Consider the following 22,779-nt stretch of genomic DNA (forward strand, 5'->3'; position numbering starts at 1 on the left):
TTGGCCCATTCCTCAATGCAGATCTCCTCTACAGCAGTGATGTTTTGGGGTTGTCGTTGGGCAACACGGACTTTCAACACACTCCTCACCCCGTGGCGTCAAAATGATAACAAGAACGGTGAGCAAAAACCCCAGAACCACTAGGGGGAACTAGTGAATGACCTACAGAGAGCTGGGATCACAGTAACAAAGGCTATTATCAGTAACACAATGTGCGGCCAGGGACTCAAATCCTGCACTGCCAGACGTGTCCCCCTGCTGAAGAAAGTACACGTCCAGGCCCGTCTGCGGTTCGCTAGAGAGCTTTTGGATGATCCAGAAAAGGACTGGGAGAATGTGTTATGGTCAGATCAAACCAAAATAGAACTTTTTGGTAGAAACACAGGTTCTCGTGTTTGGAGGAAAAAGAATACTGAATTGCACCATACCCACTGTGAAGCATGGGGGTGGATACATCATGCTTTGGGGCTGTTTTTCTGCAAAGGGACCAGGACGACTGATCTGTGTAAAGGAAAGAATGAATGGGGCCATGTATCGAGAGATTTTGAGCGGAAATCTCCTTCCATCATCAAGGGCATTGAAGATGAGACGTGGCTGGGTCTTTCAGCATGACAATGATCCCAAACACACAGCCAGGGCAACAAAGGAGTGGCTTCGTAAGAAGCATTTCAAGGTCCTGGAGTGGCCTAGCCAGTCTCCAAATCTCAACCCCATAGAAAATCTGTGGAGGGAGTTGAAAGTCCGTGTTGCCCAACGACAGCCCTAGAACATCACTGCTCTAGAGGAGATTTGCATGGAGGAATGGGCCAAAATACCAGACAGTGTCTGAAAAGCTTGTGAAGAGTTACAGAAAGCGTTTGGCCTCCGTTATTGCCAACAAAGCGTACATAACAAAGTATTGAGATGAACTTTTGGTATTGACCAAATACTTATTTTCCACCATGATTTACAAATAAATTCTTTAAAAATCTAACAATGTGAATTTCTAGGGGGTTTTCCACATTCTGTCTCTCATGGTTGAGGTTTACCCATGTTGACAATTACAGGCCTCTGTAATATTTTCAAGTGGGAGAACTTGCGCAATTACTGGTTGACTAAATACTTAGTTGCCCCACTGTACACTTACCTTAGAGGTCCCTCTTAGCAATTGCATGCCAGGAATGCTAGGCAATAGCCAATGGCAGCGCAGCTAGAAGTATTTTACATTCAGGAAACTCGGGGAGCTGCGAGTACCAGCCATACTTTATTTCTGCGTTTTGTATTCTGAAATTTCTTTCATAACTAGAGGCAATATTTTCCCTTTGAGGCGTTTCTTAACCTGAAAAATCTTTATGTAAAGACGTTCGTCAGTAGAGGTACCACTGTATACACACGCGGAATGAGCATGCACTATCTTAAATTGTTTTTTTTCCCTTAGCCCGCTATGTGCCAGGGTAGGAAAAAATATTTTTATACCTAATCTGTTCCCACAGTTTAGTCATCTGTACCCACAATTTACTCATCTTTACCCACAAATGACTCAACTGTACCCACTGTGGTTACAGATTACAACAGTTCAGTAATCTGTACCCACAGTTTATAACGCTAGTTTAGCAACGACCCGGAAACGTTAGTCACCCTTTTGGTTTGGGTAGAGAATCCAAACACCAACAGACTAAGCAAGCAGATTGCCCTTGACGAACAAAGTTGTTTTGAAAGGTAACTCATGTGGAGCTGCTTGCTTGGTCCATCCGCATTTGGGGACTACCGTTTGTTGGGTCATTGCTAAACTGTCTGTACAGATTAGTAAACAGTACTCACATATTACCAAAATGTACACACAAATTAGTAAACTACAGAGCCACTAAAGGGACATCGACAGAAATAAATACAAACCATTATGAGGTTTGCACTAGAAACTATCTGGTTCACGCCAGAAACAATCTGGTGTGCACCACATAGTAGGTGGTACGCACAACATACTATTTGATGCCAACCAGATTGTTTCTCTCGTGCGCACCAGATAGTATGTGGTGCGCAAAACATACTATCTGGTGCGATCCAGATTATTTCTCGTGCGAACCAGATAATATGTAGTGCCCACCAAACAGTTCCTCATGTGCACCAGATAGTTTCTCGTACACGCCAGATAGTATGTGGTGTGCACGAGCATCTCTGGTGTGCACCACATATTATCTGGTGCGAACCAGGTTGTTTCTCGTGCGCACCAGATAGTATGTGGATTGTATGTACAGATTGTTTCTGGTGCGCGCTACCTGCTATCTGGTGCACACCACATACTATCTGGTGCGAACCAGGTTGTTTCTCGTGCGCACCAGATAGTTTGTTGTGCAAACCTCATAATGGTTGCACACAAGAAACAATCTGGTGCGCACCAGACTTTCTCGTGTGCACCACATACTATATGGTGTGAGCCAGATTGTTTCTGGTGCACACCAGATTATTTCCTGTGCGCACCACATCCTATCTGGTGTGAACCAGATTGTTTCTGGTGCGCACCAAATACTATCTCGTGCGAAACAGATTGTTTCTCCTGCGCACCAGACACTATGTGGTGTGCACGAGAAACTCTGGACCACACCACATACTATCTGGTGCAAACCAGATTGTTTCTCTTACGAACCAAGATGTGTCTCGTGCGCACCAGATAGTATGTGGGTTGTATGTGCAGATTGTTTCTGGTGCGCACCACATACTATCTGGTGCGAACCAGATTGTTTCTCGTGCGCACCAGATTGTTTCTTGTGTACGCCACATACTATCTGGTGCGCAGCAGAGTTTCTCGTGTGCATCACATACTATCTGGTGCAAATCAGATTGTTTCTCACGCGAACCAGATAGTATGTGGTGCACACAAGAAACAATCTGGTGCGCACCAGACTTTCTCGTGTGCACAGATAGTTTCTCGTGCGCACTACATGCCATCTGGTGCGATCCAGGTTGTTTCTCATACGAACCTGATTTTTTTGGTCGTGAGCGTCACGTTTTTTTTTTTTTTTGTGAGCACCACACAGTAAGTGGATGGTATGTGCAGATTGTTCCTGGTGCACACCACATACTATCTGGTGTGAAACAGATTGATTCTCGTGAGCACCAGACAGTTTCTCGTGCGCACCAGATAGTTTTCCGTGCGCACCACATTGAACGTGGATGGTATGTGCAGATTGTTTCTGATGCGTACCACATACTAGCTGGTGCGAACTAGATTGTTTCTCGTGCGCACCACATACTATCTAGTGCACACCCGATAGTTTGATTTTATTGCTGTCGATGTCCTTTTAGGGGCGCCGTAGAAAACTGTACTTACAGATTGCTACACTGTGGGTATAGTTTACTATACTGTAGGTACAGTTTAGTAATCTGTACCCACAGTTTACTAATATGTAATCACAGATTAGTAAACTGTGGGTACAGATTACACAACATACTATTGTAAAGTTATACTAACTTTGTACCCACAGTTTACTAATATGTAATCACAGATTAGTAAACTGTGGGTACAGATTAGCTATGCAAAAAAAATTCTACCCTGGCACCTGGGTGGCTCCGGGTAAAATAGTTTGTTATTGTGTGATGAGATCATTCTAAAAATGTTTACATGGTGTGTTACCACGATTTTTGTGTGATACAGAAAGTAGGAAATGAATCAGTAATTCCAAATGTAGCAATTACGCTTTTTTTTTTTTTTTTGGTACAGGATGAATGCAAAAACTTCCTTTTACATACCCATGCTTGGACTTTTTGTGAGAATACCTGGAAGGAAAAAGTTAGAATTCATGATTACTATCAAAAAGTTAATTGTAACAGGTATGATTAAATTGAAGCAGGCCACACCTACCGATGCCGCTTGCTTTTCTTGGAGCTTTTCTTCTTCTTTTTCTTCTTTTTCAGCGGAGAAAGGCTGCAGGAGTGCGACCTGTAAGTGTCAATAAAATAGTCAATTACCACTAATGCTTTCAGTTGAAATATTTGAGGGGGATATTCTTTTTTTTTAATACTGACTTTCTACATGAGTAAAATAACTTTACAAGATCAAGTTGTGCAAGAGTAAACAAATATTTTCATAAATGTATTATAAAATCACTACAAAACTCCATGTTTCCACACATATAAAGTTAGGATATCACAAAAAGTAGTTTGATATCAGTTTAATTGAACAAGGGTAAAACTAAGGACAATTCATTTTATGAAGTGACAAAAAGAAAAAAATAAATAAAACTGATGCAGCGTATGAGCTACAAATGCAAATCACCTCCTCCTCTGCCTTTTGCGCTGCAACTTTTTCTTCTTCTTTTTGGCTTTTGGCCATGGTGACGACCCCTCGTCAAAGGAGACACTGAAGAGTATCAGAAAGGGAGAAGAAAAGTTAGAAACTGAAAAAAAAAAAAGTGCCCCATTTATGTGACAAGCAAATCACTTGGTTGAAAGGCCAAATTGAGGAAAAAAAAGGTTTACAAGAATGGAGCACAAAAAAAGAAAAGCTTTAATCGGTACAACAACAAAGAAAAAAGACTGAGTTTGCCTGGAAATGAAGTCACACTATGATTTTTAACCCTTTATTGCCAAATGGATCACATTTTATACATTTAGAATATAATGATTGTGAGACTCAATCAGAATTTTGAAATTTCTTTCTCAAAATAATTGATGGATGCAAGTCAACACATGCATCCTATTGTGTTGACAAACAATTTTACCATAGCAATGACGACAAAATTTGGAGAGACAGCAAGAACCAAAAGTGGTATTTGCCATGTGGCAAAATGGATTTCACCATGTGGCTTTTTTTTTTTTGCCATGTGACGTTTTTTTTTCACCACCAGGCATTTTTTCTTTGCCATGTGGCATCTTTTTTTTGACATGTGGCAAAATTGATTTTTTTTTTTGCCACGTGGCATTTTTTTCTTTGCCATGTGGCATGTTTTTTGCCATGTGGCAAAATGGATTAGGCACGTGGCCTTTTTTTTTTATTTTGCCATACCAAAATGGATTTCGTCATGTGGCATTTTGTCTTTGCCATGTGACTTTTTTTTTTTTTACCATTTTGCAAAATTGATTTTGCCATGTGGCATATTTTTTTTGTCAATGTAGGAAAATTGATTTTGCCATGAGGCATTTTTTTGCCATGTGGCTAAATGGATTTTGCCATGTGACACGTTTTTTGCAATGTGGCAAAATCAATTTTGCCACGTGGCCTTTTTTTTTTTTTTTTTTTTTTTTTTTTGCCACGTGGCAAAATGGATTTCGCCGTGCTGCATTTTTTCATTGCCATGTGACATTTTTTTTCTATGTGGCAAAATTGATTTTGCCATGTGGCATTTTTTTGGTCTTTTTTGCCATGTGACAAAATTGATTTTGCCATGAGGCATTTTTTTTGCCATGTGACATTTTTTTTTTGCCATGTGGCAAAATGGATTTTGCCATGTGACATTATTTTTGCCATGTGGCATTTTTTTCTTTGCCATGTGGCATTTTTCTTTTGCCATATGGCAAAATGGATTTTGCCACGTGGCATTTTTTTTTTTTTTTTTTTTTTTTTTTTTGCTATGTGGCGAAATGGATTTTGCCACGTAGCATTTTTTCTTTGCCATGTGACTTTTTTTTGCCATGTGGCAAAATTGATTCTGCCATGAGGCATTTTTTGCCATGTGGCATTTTTTTTGCATTGTAGTAAAATTGATTTTGCCATGTGACATTTTTTTGGCCATGTGGCATTTTTTCTTTGCCATGTAGCATTTTTTCTTTTCACATGTGGCAAAATTGATTCATCCACATGGCATTTTTTTTTTTTTGCCATGTGACAGATTGGATTTTGCCACGTGGGATTTTTTCTTTCCCCTATGGCAAATTTGATTTTGCCATGTGGCAAAATATATTTTTACATGTGCCATTTTTCATTGGTACGTGGCAAAATGGACTTTGGTTTGTGGCCAATTTTGGGGGGTGTGTGGCATTTTTTGGGTATACGGCATTTTAGCAGGCCATGCATGTCCATGCCATTGACGGCTTTGCACGTCCAAAATTTCAATTCATTTTAAATGGCAGAAAAACGTGTGGCTGAGATTTTTGACAATACACTTACCATTAGAGCGCATTGACATTCAACTGGCACCCAAGTAAGGCTATGCCATTGATGGCTATGCACGTTCAAATTTTTCATTCATTTTGAATGGCAGAAAAACGTGTGGTTGTGATTTTTGACCATTCACTTTACATTACAGCGCATCCATTTTGCCACATACCCCCCCAAAAAAATGCCACATGTCAAAATACATTTAGCTACATGGTAAAAAAATGCCACATGGCAAAGTCAATTTTGCAACATGGCAAAAAAAAAATGCCACATGGCAAAAAAAATGCCATATGGCCAAAAACAAAACAAAAAAATGCCACATGGCAAAATCAATTTTGCAACATGGCAAAAAAGAAATTGCCACATGGCAAAATCCATTTTTTGCCACATGACAAATATCACTTTTCGTTCTCAGCCCTGCTGGAAATTTGATCCAGCTTTTCTCGTATGAATGAGAATTTGGGTGTTTAAACAACTAAGCAAAAAATGACAAATTAATAAAATTGTTTGAAAAAAATGAAAAATTTGGGTTATTTGTCAAATTGTCAAGTAAACCTGAAAATTCAAGTACATGAAAAATAATGTAAATAAATAAATAAATAAAAGGTCACTCATGACGAGAGAAAAATGCTCGAATTTACATGGAATGAGGTAAAAAGATTTAAAATGTTGTAATTATGATGAATTAATTCCAATTAGTTTTGTAATGTAGAATATTACGTTTTTATTTACAATTACAAGACCTCTTCACTTGACGACACATTTGCGTCTTCTAAATTTCCCATTAGCATACAAGCGCCACTATTCAGCCTTCATCTCGCTTAATCCTCATGACTCACCGAGTGAATCAGAATGTCGCCCATGAGGAAAAAAAAGATCCAGCTCCAAACAATCATAAGAGAGATTATCCTCGAGTGTATTGGAGATGATCTGTCGGCAACAGCATGAGAAATCCCCGTGAAGAAGGCAGTGACGGTGAGAGGGTAAAAAAGCCTTACTCCTCCACACCATTTTGCACAGTAAATCTGTGTTCTCTTAAGTCTGTTAATGAACATGGGATCAGTAAACATTGGTCGGGATTTTCCACCAATCAAGTCTGGATTTGAAAAATAAATAGCTGGAATTTGCATCAGATTTATCAGTATTCACGTGTGCAAACTCGAATGGCAAATAAAGTTTATCAATCCATCTATTAGAGCCGTCCAGACTAGTCGACGTTTTCGATGACATAAATACGTCAACAAGCACAGCATCCCGTCGACAGTCAAAGGCAAGTTAAAGAAATATGTATAGCGGAAAACAAAGACAAGGCTGAAAAAGCAGTTTCTCCTCTTGCACCTCTCTTTAAAATAAACTGTATTTTAAGCCAAAAGAACTCGTGTTTGATGGAACAATATGTCAATATGCTGCCATGGCAGATTCATGGCGCATGAAGCCTCCGAACTATTTTAAATTTGCCCGTTTTACCCTGAAAACCCCCGTTTACAGACGTAGCGCAACTGCTTTTGTTTCAACCCAGCCATAAAACAAGGGTAAGTGATTATATTTCTTAATCAAAATTGTCTTTTTTTTTTTGTTACTGTCGCATTTACCCCGATATTTTAACTGATAAATTATCAGTCCAAACAAAGAAAAGAAAAATCCTTTAACAGGGTAAATATTTGAAAAAGAAAATCTTTATTTGTACTTTAATAAATAATTTAAGCGTTGAAAATGTTTTTGTGAATTAACATTCGTCAACAAAAAATCAATTGCAAGACTGGTTAAAAAAAAAGAAAAAGTAAAACAGGTACAGTGGTACCTCTACATACGAAGTTAATCCGTTCCAGGACCTTGTTTGTAAGTCGAAATGGTCGTATGTCGAGCAGGATTTTCCCATAGGAATACATTATAATTCCATTAATTCGTTCCACAGCCCAAAAACCTGCACTAAATCCTTAAAAAATACTGCTGGTGCTATTACAAATGGCAATTACACGTAGCAAAACAAATAAATTATAAATCAAAATTGGAATAATGTAATAAAAAGAATAATAATAATTCCTGTAATAGTGTAACGAATCGGGTTCTAATAAGGCGGACGTTTTTTTGTGTACCTGAACGCACCGCGGGGCTCACGTGCCAGAGACGGACCGGTGAGCTTGAGTTTCACTTTCACTTTGAATGTTCTCTTGAGAACACCGTCAATTGCGGCAGACAGCAGGCGTTTTGTGTTGAATAAGTTGTGAAAGAAATGATGAAAACGTGGCGAAGCTGGCGATTTCTCTGGAGATGTTACCACAATAAGAATTGTCAGCTTAACTTATAAAGACCGGCGAACGATGGTCGGAGGAGGACCGTGGAGATGTATTGTTGAGCCATTTCACGGATGCCCACCCTACGCTCATATTTTTCTGTCATTTGCATCTTCATTTAGAAGGTAAGCGTCAACTTTTTCCTTGTTTCACCACCTGTACCAACCTTTTCTGAAACCAGTGTTGATTTGTCACACAAGAAAATCCGCCGTGCATTCGTCTGCGGTGCTGCCATTGTCGTCGTATTTCGAGCATGTCGTCGGATGTAGAAACAAATGGCGAGTCAAATTTTACGTCGGATGTCGAAAAGTTCGTGTGTCGAAGCGATTGTATGTAGAGGTACCACTGTATTAGACTACACGACTAATCGTAAAAAAAAAAAAAAGTCTGCAGACTAATCGGGAGAAAAATAATCATTTGGGACAGCCACTACTACTACACCACTACTAAGGGCCACAAGGGGATGACGAAGCATTAGAGATACAGGCAGGCAATCATGGGACCAGAGTGTTGACAATGCCAATGAGTGGCAGTTCCCAAGATGCATTTTGCTGGGCTTTTGCACAGATTTTTAATTTTAAATTATGTGTTTTATTACTTTTCTTAGTGAGTATTTCTTTCTGGTGACGCAGTAGTTATATGTGATGAGTTTGTAATTCATTATTTTTCATTTAATGCCTATTTGATTTGTGCACTATGAGGGATTATGGACTTTCCCTAGATAAACATGTAGTTCTTAAAATATAAATGTTAGTACGAGTTACAATAATTTGATATTAAAACTCTCCTAAAGTTTTTGTTTTAATAAAATTTGTAAAATTTTAAACCAAAAAGCTAACTAGGAGCTCGCCATTGTTGTTGACGTCGCAGGGTGGTGAAGTCACAGGGCCACGCTGTCTCACAGTGTCACTCTTTAACTATGTAAGGTTATGATTTACATACGCCACAAGGTGTCAGTGGCGAGTTTTAAATTATTCAGAGATCAAGCCAATAAGTACGTTTCGTCCATTGAGTGACACCGTAGCGTTCGTTTCATTCCCCAGTGCGGGTCCATTGTTCCTTATGTTGTGGAGGTAAGACATCGATAATGGTTCCTAGCATCATAGTTTGTACATTGTGACTAAATATTGCCAACCAGTGTATTTGTCGAGCTAAACGAGTTGCTAAAATGTTTCAATAGAGTTTGACCAAAGTCTGTGTAAGTGTTATGTGTATTCTGCATATCTATTTTGATTGTAAATTTGTGAATGCCAGTTCTCTTTGCATTGCTGTTAACTGTGTGAGATTTGGCCCTCATTAATACAGATTGAAGCACTTTTCTTTTTGTGAACATTATTTTTTTGAGAGATTATTTGTGTTGTATTTTCACGCTATGATACTCATGTCCAATTTTATGTTGTGAAGGAGGAGTTGCTAAAGCCTATGTCAATAAACGGCGCGGTCCGAGCTATGAATCTGAAAGCCTGTGTCCACTCGCTTTTCTCTCTGCCTTACACCACATCGCCATTTTTTAAAATCTCAATGTCAAGTTCACATACAAATCCTTAGGTGGACATTTATAATATTACCCAAAATAAGGAGAGAAGGCACTCAATTTGGTTGAAAAGCTTGCAAGGAGAAAAAGGAGAAACTATCCAGCTCCCGCAATCGTTCTAACTAGCCCCTCCTTCACCTCGCTTTTTATTTGGGTTGGCCCAAGCAACAGACATGTGTCTTGCTCTAAAAGGGAAAAAGGGGAAGCAAGCTGGCGACACCTCTTGTCTTTGTTTGGCTACGTGTGTGCATGTAGGTGGAATTATATACATATGTGTCGGCACATTTCAGCAAAGCGAACTCTTCTGACCTTGACCAGGCAAGACAAAACATTCTTTCTTTGTGAACAATAATAAGCAAAAGCATTTCTTCATTCCGGGCAGCAATTGATAAAAGTAAATATATAATAACAACTTAATAACTTTCTCATCAAATACTTTTCATGAAGCAATAGCATTTGGCAAGTAATAAAATGTAACAATATGATTCCTTAAATGTATTGAAGTTGACCTGTGGAACCTAGGCCGGTTTAAACCGGTCAGAATGGCAAGGCAGTATTATCAAGAGCTAAACATGTCTATAGTTATTAATTTCAAAAATGTCTTTACTCCAATCAATCATGGAACATCCTATTAAAGCAGGGGTCCCCAAACTTTTTCCTGGTTGAGTCAGTTTGTAACAGAAAAAGTTTGACGATTGCAGGAGTGCCTAAATGTAAAAATTTATTGTTTTTCAGAAAGCCACAATCAAATAACCGTTTCTGAATTCTTCATGGAACACAAGTAAATAAAATAATTATAATAATATAATATCATATCATATAATTTAATATAATATAATATCATATAATAATAACACTATTAATTAAATAGATAATAACCAAATAACCCTCTCTGGGTTCTTCACAGAAAAAAAGCCAGGAAATAAATAACACAATTAAAAATAATAATAAAAATTGATCAGGGGGCCGGACCAAATGTGGAGGCGGGCCGTAATTTAGGAACCCCTGTATTAAAGCAGTCAATACATTATTATGAGCCTTCATTGGTAAAAACAAATGTTTAATAACCATTTAATAAATATCTTATCACTCAATGTGCAAAATAAGGCGTCATTATAATCTGTTGGGCAGAAAATAATACGAATAGCTAGTAATCAAACTAAGTTTAATACATTTATTTGTTTTCCGTGTCGCTTGGGGAGCAACATCTGATAAGTCTGATAAATCTGAGAACACCGGCATGATGATGATTGGTCTGGACAGCACTTTTACGTAACAAAAATAAGGTAAGATGTCATTAGACTACAGAACTTGACACATAAATGCTACCCGTCTTTCCTGTTCATTTTGCTTTTGCTGTCCTTCTCATTAATGTTTCACTCGGGTTCAAATTGGAACCGATGACATATTTATGTAGTTAAAGAGTAACACTGTGGAAGTTCGGCAGCGTACCCATGTGACGTCACCGCCCTGCGACGTCAACAACAATGGCGACCTACTAGTTAAAATAATTTTACACATTTTATTAAAAGGAAAACATTAAGAGGGATTTCATTATCAACAATATCGTACTAACATTTATCTTTTCAGAACTACATGTTTTGTACTTTCTATCCATGGTACCTTTTAGCAAATCCCAAGCATCTTAGTTTAGAGAAATCTAGAGGTCAATCTAAGCATAGCGGTTGTGCTAAACTGTGATCAGCCCATGTACAGTGCCTTGCAAAAGTATTCGGCCCCCTTGAACATTGCAACCTTTCGTCACATTTCAGGCTTCAAACATAAAGATATACAATTTTAATTTTTTGTCAAGAATCAACAACAAGTGGGACACAATCGTGAAGTGGAACAACATTTATTGGATAATTTCAACTTTTTTAACAAATAAAAAACTGAAAAGTTGGGCGTGCAATATTATTCGGCCCCCTTGCGTTAATACTTTGTAGCGCCACCTTTTGCTCCAATTACAGCTGCAAGTCCCTTGGGGTATGTTTCTATCAGTTTTGCACATCGAGAGACTGACATTCTTGCCCATTCTTCCTTGCAAAACAGCTCGAGCTCAGTGAGGTTGGATGGAGAGTGTTTGTGAACAGCAGTCTTCAGCCCTTTCCACAGATTCTCGATTGGATTCAGGTCTGGACTTTGACTTGGCCATTCTAACACCTGGATACGTTTATTTTTGAACCGTTCCATTGTAGATTTGGCTTTATGTTTTGGATCATTGTCCTGTTGGAAGATAAATCTCCGTCCCAGTCTCAGGTCTTGTGCAGATACCAACAGGTTTTCTTCCAGAATGTTCCTGTATTTGGCTGCATCCATTTTCCCGTCAATTTTAACCATCTTCCCTGTCCCTGCTGAAGAAAAGCAGGCCCAAACCATGATGCTGCCACCACCATGTTTGACAGTGGGGATGGTGTGTTCAGGGTGATGAGCTGTGTTGCTTTTACGCCAAACATATTGTTTTGCATTGTGGCCAAAAAGTTCAATTTTAGTTTCATCTGACCAGAGCACCTTCTTCCACATGTTTGGTGTGTCTCCCAGGTGGCTTGTGGCAAACATTAAACGAGACTTTTTATGGATATCTTTGAGAAATGGCTTTCTTCTTGCCACTCTTCCATAAAGGCCAGATTTGTGCAGTGTACGACTGATTGTTGTCCTATGGACAGACTCTCCCACCTCAGCTGTAGATCTCTGCAGTTCATCCAGAGTGATCATGGGCCTCTTGGCTGCATCTCTGATCAGTTTTCTCCTTGTTTGAGAAGAAAGTTTGGAAGGACGGCCAGGTCTTGGTAGATTTGCAGTGGTCTGATGCTCCTTCCATTTCAATATGATGGCTTGCACAGTGCTCCTTGAGATGTTTAAAGCTCGGGAAATCTTTTTGTATCCAAATCCGGCTTTAAACATCTCCACAACAGTATCTCGTACCTGCCTGGTGTGTTCCTTGGTTTTCATAATGCTCTCTGCACTTTAAACAGAACCCTGAGACTATCACAGAGCAGGTGCATTTATACGGAGACTTGATTACACACATTTGGATTCTATTTATCATCATCGGTCATTTAGGACAACATTGGATCATTCAGAGATCCTCACTGAACTTCTGGAGTGAGTTTGCTGCACTGAAAGTAAAGGGGCCGAATAATATTGCACGCCCCACTTTTCAGTTTTTTATTTGTTAAAAAAGTTTAAATTATCCAATAAATGTTGTTCCACTTCACGATTGTGTTCCACTTGTTGTTGATTCTTGACAAAAAAATTAAAATTCATATCTTTATGTTTGAAGCCTGAAATGTGGCGAAAGGTTGCAAGATTCAAGTTGGCCGAATACTTTTGCAAGGCACTGTATAAAGGTCTGCAGGCTTGTCCATTAACTGTAATACGTCTGGGCACCTAATGCTCCGGAAGTACCGAGGATCTTCACAAGGCTCATTTATTAAGAAGGTGCCTTCATTACTGGTAGCCTCACCTGCTCTTTAGGCTACAAACACTGCAATTTAGGATGTTAGCGCAAAGCTAATAACAATATTACTTTAGACTAATATGTATGTTGGTTTAAAACAGGAGTATCCTGCTCCAGTCCTCGAGAGCCTCTATCCAGCTTATGTTCCATGTCCACCTCCTCCAACACACCATTTTACGATATTATCTTAAATAGTTTGATCAGTCCGTCTTATCCGCAACCCGATATTATCAGACCACTCTAGTCAATGTGAGACAAACATCCTAAATTGTGGTGTTTTTAGCCCAAAGAGCAGGTGAGGCTTCAGAGAGCTTCCAGAAATAAAGGCGCCTTCTTAATAAATGAGCCTCGCGAAGATCTTCGGCAGTTCGGGAGCATTAGGCGCCCCGACGCATTACACGTGATTAGGCTCAGCCAGCTTCAGTAGCTACTGACGCTAATCAAAACACTTTGTCACTCATTAATGCGCCCCGCGCTCTGGGTGTGTGCCTGTGCTCGTGCACGCGCGAATCTTTCAGTGCCAAAAGCCAAGTTTGTTTTGATGAAGCGGTGCCTATGATTGTTTCGTGTCGCGTTCCTGCTGTGTGCGTCTCGGCCTCTCGGGTGCAGTGTGGTGCACACAGGCAGATGGCACACCGATGCTACGTTGGTTAAATATTAAGAAATGAAAATGAAATCTAATTACCAGGCAAAAATTGATCTTCATGTTCACTTTTTCTGACCCGGGAGAGGGAAAGACTTATGGAAACAATCAATTCAGAGGAAGAAAAAAAAATATGAACTGATCAAGCAAACACATAAGTAATACTTTGTTGCACCGCCTGCAACCCCCTGTCCTGGGGGTGTTGGTATGTGATAGGATGTGCAGGGGGTGGTGTTTCATTTAGTGTTTCCAAACAGCTGCCATTTAAAATGACTTTAGTTTTGAGGCATGTCCATGATTGCATTTTTTGCCTACACTATTAAACAACTGAGTGCCCATCCTCTGAGACTGAAGATTCCATCATTTTTGCCAGCTGTTGTAAGTTGCAAGTAGCTTTGTTGTCCTAAAATCATTCATGGTCAACACTCTAATCTTTTCAAGGCACGCATATGAAGAAAAAAAAAAACATGATTCTTCATGTAATTTGCACTCTTCAAGCGTTAGCCATGAGGTTGCTCACCTAACGGCCCGGCAGTGGCGGCGGTGACGACGGTGGTGGTGGTGACGACGGCCGTGGCGACGATTTTTCTTCCCGTCAAGAGGGGGCACTGTGCAGTCAACAGCACTCTCCTTCCTCTGGTCGATGTAGGCTACGTCACCTGGCTGAAGTAATTTCACAACAATGGAGACATTACATTACAGAAAAATCAAGAACAATGATATATGAAGGCACACGGCTAGATACAAGCTGACTAACTACAATCTGTAGGGGTCCTATTTAGAATTTCAATAATTTCAAAACCAAAACTGCTAGCAACCTAAAACCAAAACAGACACCTCCCTCAGGTATATATGAGTCTCTATGAGCAGCGACATCAAAAAATATTCAGTCGTTCCCAAATAAAATCTCGATTATTTTGTTATACAGGTGTAACAAAACAGGCTATAAAATTTTCTAATTTTACCCTAGATGCACAAAAATCACCAAATGCAGAGATAATCACCTAAATTTTCAGGAACAAAGTTTTTGCTCAAAATAGTGACTCAATTTTTTTTATTGAATGCAAGTTTTCAACAGCTAATAACTCACTAAATTTTCACATCATAAACTTTAATACTTGAGGAAAGCGGGCGGAATCATCTTAATTTTACTCAACAAAAGCAAAATTAGCATTTTTCTATATACAATCGCAACCTATTTAGTTTGAATTCCGATGTTACTGTTGCCCTGGCACGTCTTGCTGGCTATCTGGCTCTCGTGGTTTTTAGATTGAAATGTTACATGAAATAAAACACACAAAAGGCAAAATTTTTATATGGACGGAGATATGTCTAAATTACTAATATATTATATATATATATATATATATATATATATATATATTTTTTTTTTTTTTTTTTTTTTCAAAAAAATGGCCAGTTTGCCGAAAATTACCCGATCATTTGACTGTAAAGTTACACTACTGTGTATGGAAACAACATGGTGACCATCACAAAACAAAGCTTTTTAAGCTGAAAATTCTTCTAAATAAATGCGCACATCCCAGAATTTCTACAGATATGAACCCACAACAGTCTAGATTCTTGGTTAAAAGCAAATTAAAAAAAACAGGCAGTTATCATGGATTTTATGTTAATATTTCCAGCTAAAATTACACTATTGTGTCATCCGACGTGGCGGCCATCACAAACAAAGAGCTTTATAAGTTGAAAATTCTTAAACGTAAACATAGAACAGTCTAGATTCTTGGTTAAAAGCAAAAAAAAAAAAAAAAAAAAAAATGGGCGGTTATCATTCATTTTATGTTAATATTTACAGCTAAAATTACACTATCGTGTCATCCAACGTGGTGGCCATCACAAAACAAAGAGTTTTCTAAGTTGAAAATTCTTAAACATAAACATAGAACAGTCTAGATTCTTGGTTAAAAGCAAAAAAAAACACAAACAAAAAAAAAAAAAAACAACGCAGTTATCATTCATTTTACGTAAATATTTGTTAAATGGCGTGTACTTATATAGCGCTTTGTCTACATTGTTACAATGCCCAAGGCGCTTTACATTAGCACACATTTACCCTTTTACGCACACATTCACACACCAATGGTGCTGCTGCCATGCAAGGCACTGCCAACCCATTGGGGGCAAGTTAGGGTTCAGTGCCTTGCCCAAGGGCACTTCTACAGTGGGCAGGCATAGCCGGGAATCGAACCGCTGACCCTTCCGTCCCAGGACAACTCATGCTACCAACTGCACCACGGCCGCAAGCTAGTTAAGCTAATTTTTTTCCATCCATTTTTTTTCACATTTCAAAGTGCATGCATGGGGATATTTTATATAATAATTACCTTGAATCCTCGACCAAATCACTCTTGAGACACTCCTGCCTGTTTGTATGCAGTAAAACATTTTGCCACCTAAATCCAGCATTTGAATGCAGCGTGTGTTTGAGTTGATCACAGTGAAAGCCAAATGCTCTGTGTTGGTCAGCCCCCAACGCAGGGGTCTGCAACCCTGGTCCTCGAGAGCTGCTATGCAGCTTGTTTTCCATGTCTCCCTCCTTTAACACATCTGAATCAAATGCTCATAGATCAGCTGTAGGAGCCTGATAACGATTCTGATTATTTGATTCAGGTGTGTTAAAGGAGGGAGACATGGAATACATGGAGCAGGACTCCCGAGGACCAGGGTTGCAGATCCCCTGCCCCAACTGGAAGGCGTGGCACAGTGTTTGTGGGAGCAGTCTTGTCAACTGATAGTGAAGGACCACATTGACAGTGACTTTGTGAGCGGCCTGTTTTACAGAAAAGAACATTTTTGTGTTTTATGTTTTCATGGCACAAGGTTACCTTGGAGTCAGCTAGGTTCTCGTCTGTCTGATTGTCACCTGATGTTTGGTCAGCCTTTGCCGCTGGACTAAAAGACAAAAAAAAAGAAAAAAAGTCACTTTGAGCGGATCATCTTGTTGTTAAAGTGAAGACCAACACATTTGGAAAATAGTAAAATATGACTAAGAGTAATAAGTGTTTAAGTAGCTCGTCTTCTCTTTACGGATTTGACAAATACCAGGATTGGATCACCATAATTACAGTAATAGGAGTCATAGTGATGCAAGTTTGCTCCCTTTTGTGTTTCGTTGTCGATGATGGAATTTTTTCTCCTATTTTTTTATCATTTCGTTCTTCATCCGGTGCTTGATGAGAGTCACCGTGACAATACTGGTGAATCGCAGCCTCGGGAGGAGGATGGAAGAGAAGATTTTTTTTTTTTGGGTGAGCGAAAAGGAGGAAACTTGGGAAGGAGGTATGCCGCACCATCGCTTCTCCACGCTTAGCTCGCCTTTCGTCTCCCAAAGTGGAGCCGACAGCTGCCTTGTCTCCACAACATTACCCTTGACGACGTGCCTTGTGATGTTTTAACGCCATGTTCTGGCAAAAAGAAAAACACATTTCTTTCAATCTTTTTACGACACCCGCATACATCAATGAGTGGGAATTGTACTTATATTCTGTACTATATACAGGGGTGAAAGTGGTTAGAATTTCTTGGCGGAACTCCCCGACGTGAAGGTTGCCACGGGGGCTTCAAAACTACTGAAATGCAAAGAAAATTGTTTTGGTCAGTTATTTCTATAACACATACAAAAAGTGATTTTCATCCAAAACTTTATTTTATTAATGATTTGCAAAATAAAAGTTAACAAAAACAGCAATAACCCCAACCTCCATCTCCTAATTTTTATTTTCCCTCATTTCCTCACATACTAAATGCCAAATCTCAATTTTAACTACTTAAGAACATAGGGTATATATTAAAATTGAAGTTAATGTAAACATTTACTTTTTGTTGTGTTTTTTAATAATAAAGAAAAAAAGTAACATATATTCAGAAAAATAAGTACAAATGACTTATATTATGCAGAGTGAAATGGAATATAGTTTGAAGATCGTGCAAACATTGACCTTTTTAAATCATAAGGAAATGAATAAGTAGCCTAACATAAATGAACAAATATAAGTCCAAAGTGCACATCGGCAGCTAAAATGTTCTGAACCGCCCTATCAGCGCAAATAAAACTAAATATGATAAATAAGCATCCTTAACTCTTGCCCTGCTCTTAAAGATTTGATCCATTTTCTGTTGCATTGCCCTTTTTTGTCGCATCAATTCAACAAACTTTTTTTTTTTTTTTTTGCCGTTTCAAAAAACATGCACATTTGAACCAATCAGAGCTAACTATGGCTACGTTCATACTACAGGTCTTAATGCACGAATCCGATTTTTTCGTGTTTTTCCGACTCGAGTGAGGCATTAACTTGACGGTCTGAACGTGACAAGTCGCATAGAACGGGACCATTTCAAATCCGATCTGGGTCACTTTCGTATGTGGTCTAAATCCGATCTGGACCACATTTTTCCAGACTGTCGCGGCGGTCTGTACATCCAGTCCCGCAAATCGGATTTAATGCAGCAATTACGTCATCAAATAGCGAGAGAGTCGTTACTGTAGCGATGCACCTGTGCGTTATTAGCGCCTAGCTTGCAGTGAACATGGCTTTTGGGGAAGGGCTGAGCTTGACAATAGTCATAAAAAATAAAAATGGGTTGAGGATAAGCCTGAGAATGCTCAGTTTTCTCTGTTACAAGTGAGCAATTTTTCAACGTTGCTTACACGGCCGAGAGAGAGTCGGGGCAAACTGCCCATATGTGTGTGACGTGCACGGACAGTGCGTGCATGCTATCGATCCATATAAACTTTGAATATAAGCCTAAACGGGGATTATTTATGTCTGTTATTTGTGTCCACCTTTTGAAAAGCAAAATATGATATCCCTGGAATGACGGATGACGTCTGTCATTTGCTTTGATGCTTCTGCGCATGCGGGTCTTCTTGCTTAGCGCGTGTCGGACTGCGAATTAGTGCGCATGCGTAATACTTGAACGGTCTCAATGGATAAAGGCAGTCTGAACGGGCACGCCAAAAAAACGGATATGACAAAAAATCGGATTCGTGCATTAAGAACTGTAGTATGAACGTAGCCTATCTCTGGTGATCACATGTCAGTATGTCAGCCAATTGAACGGATAAATGAGTCCAGGCGTTTTGCTTTGCTGCATCCATTCGCATATTTACGTGACTCATCATTAAGACTCAGATAACTGCAGCAGCTTGGGAAACCTCCATGCCGTCCGTGGAATAAAATAAATAATAAATATCGGTGGAAACGGATTACGCTACACAAGCCCTTTATTACACTTGTGTATGTAATTCTGATGTTGGTAGATTGTTTTCTTCTTGGAGATTTGTTTTTTTGTGTGTTTTTTTTTTACAGAGCGTTTTGACAGTTGCTTTAATATTTTTGGAATCAAATTTCCGGCCCTGAATCTTATACCGGAACTGCGTTCTTGACCATTCTGGCCCACTTTCACCCCTGACAGTATAAACAAGGCATCATTGGAACCGTGATCTCGCTCTGAATTGATCTAATGTCGTGTCTATGAAGGCTTCTAATTTGAACAGCTTCAAAATAGTCAACATTTTCGTTGTGACAATATATCAAAATGGTGAAATTGTATATCACAATATTTTGTATCACAAATGGTTACTTTTTTTTCTTTTTTTTTTTAAACTGTAATGTTTAGCTGCTTTGACATGGAGAATGGGGATTTGAGTGTCCTTATGATCTGAACAGTTTTAATCACATGGGAGTATGCTGTCCCACCGAAAGGTTTTTAAACAAGAAGAAGAAGAAGAAGAAGAAGAAAAGAAGCTTGCCTTTATTTAATGCTTCATTGAGTGAGTCCACCCAAATACACTCATGCTGCTCACTTACACACAATGAGTTGCCACAGCAACTGTTTAACTCATTTGCTCTCAAAAACGTATAAATACATTATATTTTTAATTGTTTCAGTGTTCTTTTACATTTTTAATCACAAGAGAAATCTCTAGGTCCTGATGCAACTTAGCTCCAAAGCACAATGCTGAAAATCTATTTTAAAGCAATAAAACTGGCCACTGGAGGGCAGTAGCGAATTTGGTAAGACCCGCAACCCAATTCAACGGCAACGAACGGCTGGGCCGCACGGCCGGGGCGCCGGCGGAAGACGACCGAATGGAGTCCAGGATGCCAGGCGGCAGACGACCGAGCAGAATAACCGAGAGGACGCCCGGTATGCCAGGCGCCTGACGCCCGAGCAGAACGACCGGGACCACCAGTGCAGCGGACGAACCCGTTGAGTCCGTGCTGCTCGCTGAGCAGAGCCCGCACCGCCGTTCTCAGCCACTCGCGTCCCCCGCACCCTCCAGTGTCCCGCGACTCAGCAGGAAGCGTGCACGGCCAAACCAGTTCCCCCCCAGGAACACAAGTTCCCCAGGCAAACTCCGCAACAAGGCAGTGGTCACCACAAAAAAAAATCCATCTTGATGAGAGGCGGCGATGAGGGAAAAGTTTACGCCGGCTGTCGCGGTCACAGCAGCGTAATCTCTCAGTTCAATAGTTTAGTTATGTGTAAATAAATTGTTACTTTGCTATCAAAAGCTCTATTTTTCTTGTTGTTTATGTTATTTTGTAGAATGAACACATTATTCAGATGTTTGGGATGTCACAATAGACATATTCATTCATATATAATTATTCATCATATTCATTCATATATGAATGTTCAATATCATTGAATTTAGATTTTTTTTTTTAATTTAAAAGAAAATCAGCGGTGGACTGAAGGCGCAATTTTAAAATGTGGCTGTTTTGTTTAAAATGGCTGATTTTGGATGGGAAAAACAAATAAGATCCTCAGCACCTCGTGCTGTGAGTGACTTCCAGCACCCCTGGCGTAGGGTCTACGCTGTCGCGCCGTCACCGCAATGCGGAAGCATATTTCAGCCTAACTCGTATACGTTAGCATTGTATTCATGTTAGCATTTAGCAAAGTGAGTGTCGCTTTAAAGTCTTGGAAAGCATCCAGTTCGTGGCCTCCAGGTGGGTATAATTCATTGAACATAATGTAATGATTGTGTCATATCATCACCAAGTTGGAGTTGTCCTTGTTAACGCTATAATAAGCGCTTGTCTGACAATGTTCATTCCAAATTGTTGGAAACCTGTATCTATAGAGCTAGTCCCCGAGTTACGACATACCCAACTTACATGATTTCAACTTTACGGCACTGAACCTCTCAGTATTTTTATTTTTTTTTTTAAATATAACGTGTTCTTTCCTCATTAAACGTGAAGTTGTTCATCTTGACAGACACAAACAAGGCAACTGTGCTTTTTGAAGCTTTTGACTTCACTTTTGACAATTTGCAAAGCTATAACACACAAGTGTACACTTATGTTCAAAACGCATGCATTTTAATAATAAAACACTTGACATAAAACAGTTGATGTTCAAACGTCCAACTAGTCTGATCAGTACTTAAAATTAGTTGATTAAAATAGCCTAATTTACTTAACAAACGTCCACTAGCTTAAATGCTACGAATGCTAACATATGTACAGTTATCATAGCAAATTGCTCACACGAAACTCCACAATCTTAAACTGTACACTTAAATACAAATGCATACAAAAACATATATTAGCTAAAACAACTTACAGCCTTATGTGGCTTAAACCAGAACGCAGCTATCCGTTATCCATAGATGTCTGAGTCTACTTCTCAGTCATACAAGTCCAGCCAGACCCAAAGCTGCCACCAGAGGGCAATGTATCCTCCATCATTAAACAAAATAGAATACAGTACTTTAAAAAAAAAAAAATAGTTGTTTTGAGATAGAGGGTATTTATGGGTACTTAAAGGTTTAATTCCGACCTACGCGGAAATTTGGGTTACGTCGCTAGCATAGGAACGGAAATTGTTCGTAACCCGCGAACTACCTGTATATTGGAAAACCTTTTGAGTAGGGCTGTCAAACAATTAAAATTTTTAATCAAGTTAAGTACAGCTTGAAAATTAATTAATCGTAATTAATCGCAATTCAAACCACCTATTAAATATGCCATATTTTTCTGTAAATTATTGTTGGAATGGAAAGATAAGACACAAGATGGATATATACATTCAACATACGGTACATAAGTACTGTATTTGTTTATAAAAACAATAAATCAACAAGATGGCATTAACATGATTAACATTCTGTTAAAGCGATCCATGGATAGAAAGACTTGTAGTTCTTAAAAGATAAATGTTAGTACAAGTTATAGAAGATTTATATTAAAACCCCTCTTAATGTTTTCATTTTAATAAAATTTGTAAAATTTTCAATCAAAAAATAAACTAGTAGCCCGCCATTGTTGATGTCAATAATTACACAATTGTCATGGTCATAAAATCAGTCGAACCCAAGCGCCAGCAGAGGGCGACAAAACTCCAGAAAACACAAGTAACAAGTTGGCATTGCACTGTGCTGTCATTTTAATCTGTTTGAGTGGGGCATGTGCGTTAATAGCGTCAAATATTTTAACGTGATTAATTTAAAAAATTCATTACCGCCCGTTAACGCGATAGTTTTGACAGCCCTCCTTTTGAGTCATATTCAACTAAAACAGATTTCATTTTTCATCAACGAAAACTAGATGACAACTAACCCATTTGGAAATGACTAAAATATGACTACGATTAAGAAGTATTTTTGCACAAAAGACTACAACGAAAATGAGAAGCGCTGCTAAAAACTGCTCCTATATATTTGGACAAAAATGTGGAACCACCCCCGCACCTTTTCCTGAAAGTGATTCTATTTACAACTACAAATGGTTGCAAAAG

General features: G+C 39.1%; 1 protein-coding gene across 1 annotated transcript in view; it reads right to left on the reverse strand.

Annotated features, from left to right (window-relative positions):
• The window catches only part of srrm4 (serine/arginine repetitive matrix 4), a 71,169-nt gene that overhangs the window by 22,351 nt on the left and 26,039 nt on the right, over window positions 1-22,779 (reverse strand). Inside the window, exons 2-6 of the mRNA XM_057831372.1 lie at window positions 16,854-16,920; window positions 14,525-14,667; window positions 4,253-4,336; window positions 3,839-3,916; window positions 3,727-3,753 (exon numbers count right to left, since the gene is read on the reverse strand). Coding sequence (XP_057687355.1) covers window positions 3,727-3,753; window positions 3,839-3,916; window positions 4,253-4,336; window positions 14,525-14,667; window positions 16,854-16,920 — 399 coding nt within the window. The remainder of the gene's footprint in view (window positions 1-3,726; window positions 3,754-3,838; window positions 3,917-4,252; window positions 4,337-14,524; window positions 14,668-16,853; window positions 16,921-22,779) is intronic.

This window comes from Corythoichthys intestinalis, chromosome 3 (assembly GCF_030265065.1).
Source record: "Corythoichthys intestinalis isolate RoL2023-P3 chromosome 3, ASM3026506v1, whole genome shotgun sequence".
Lineage (NCBI taxonomy): Eukaryota > Metazoa > Chordata > Actinopteri > Syngnathiformes > Syngnathidae > Corythoichthys > Corythoichthys intestinalis.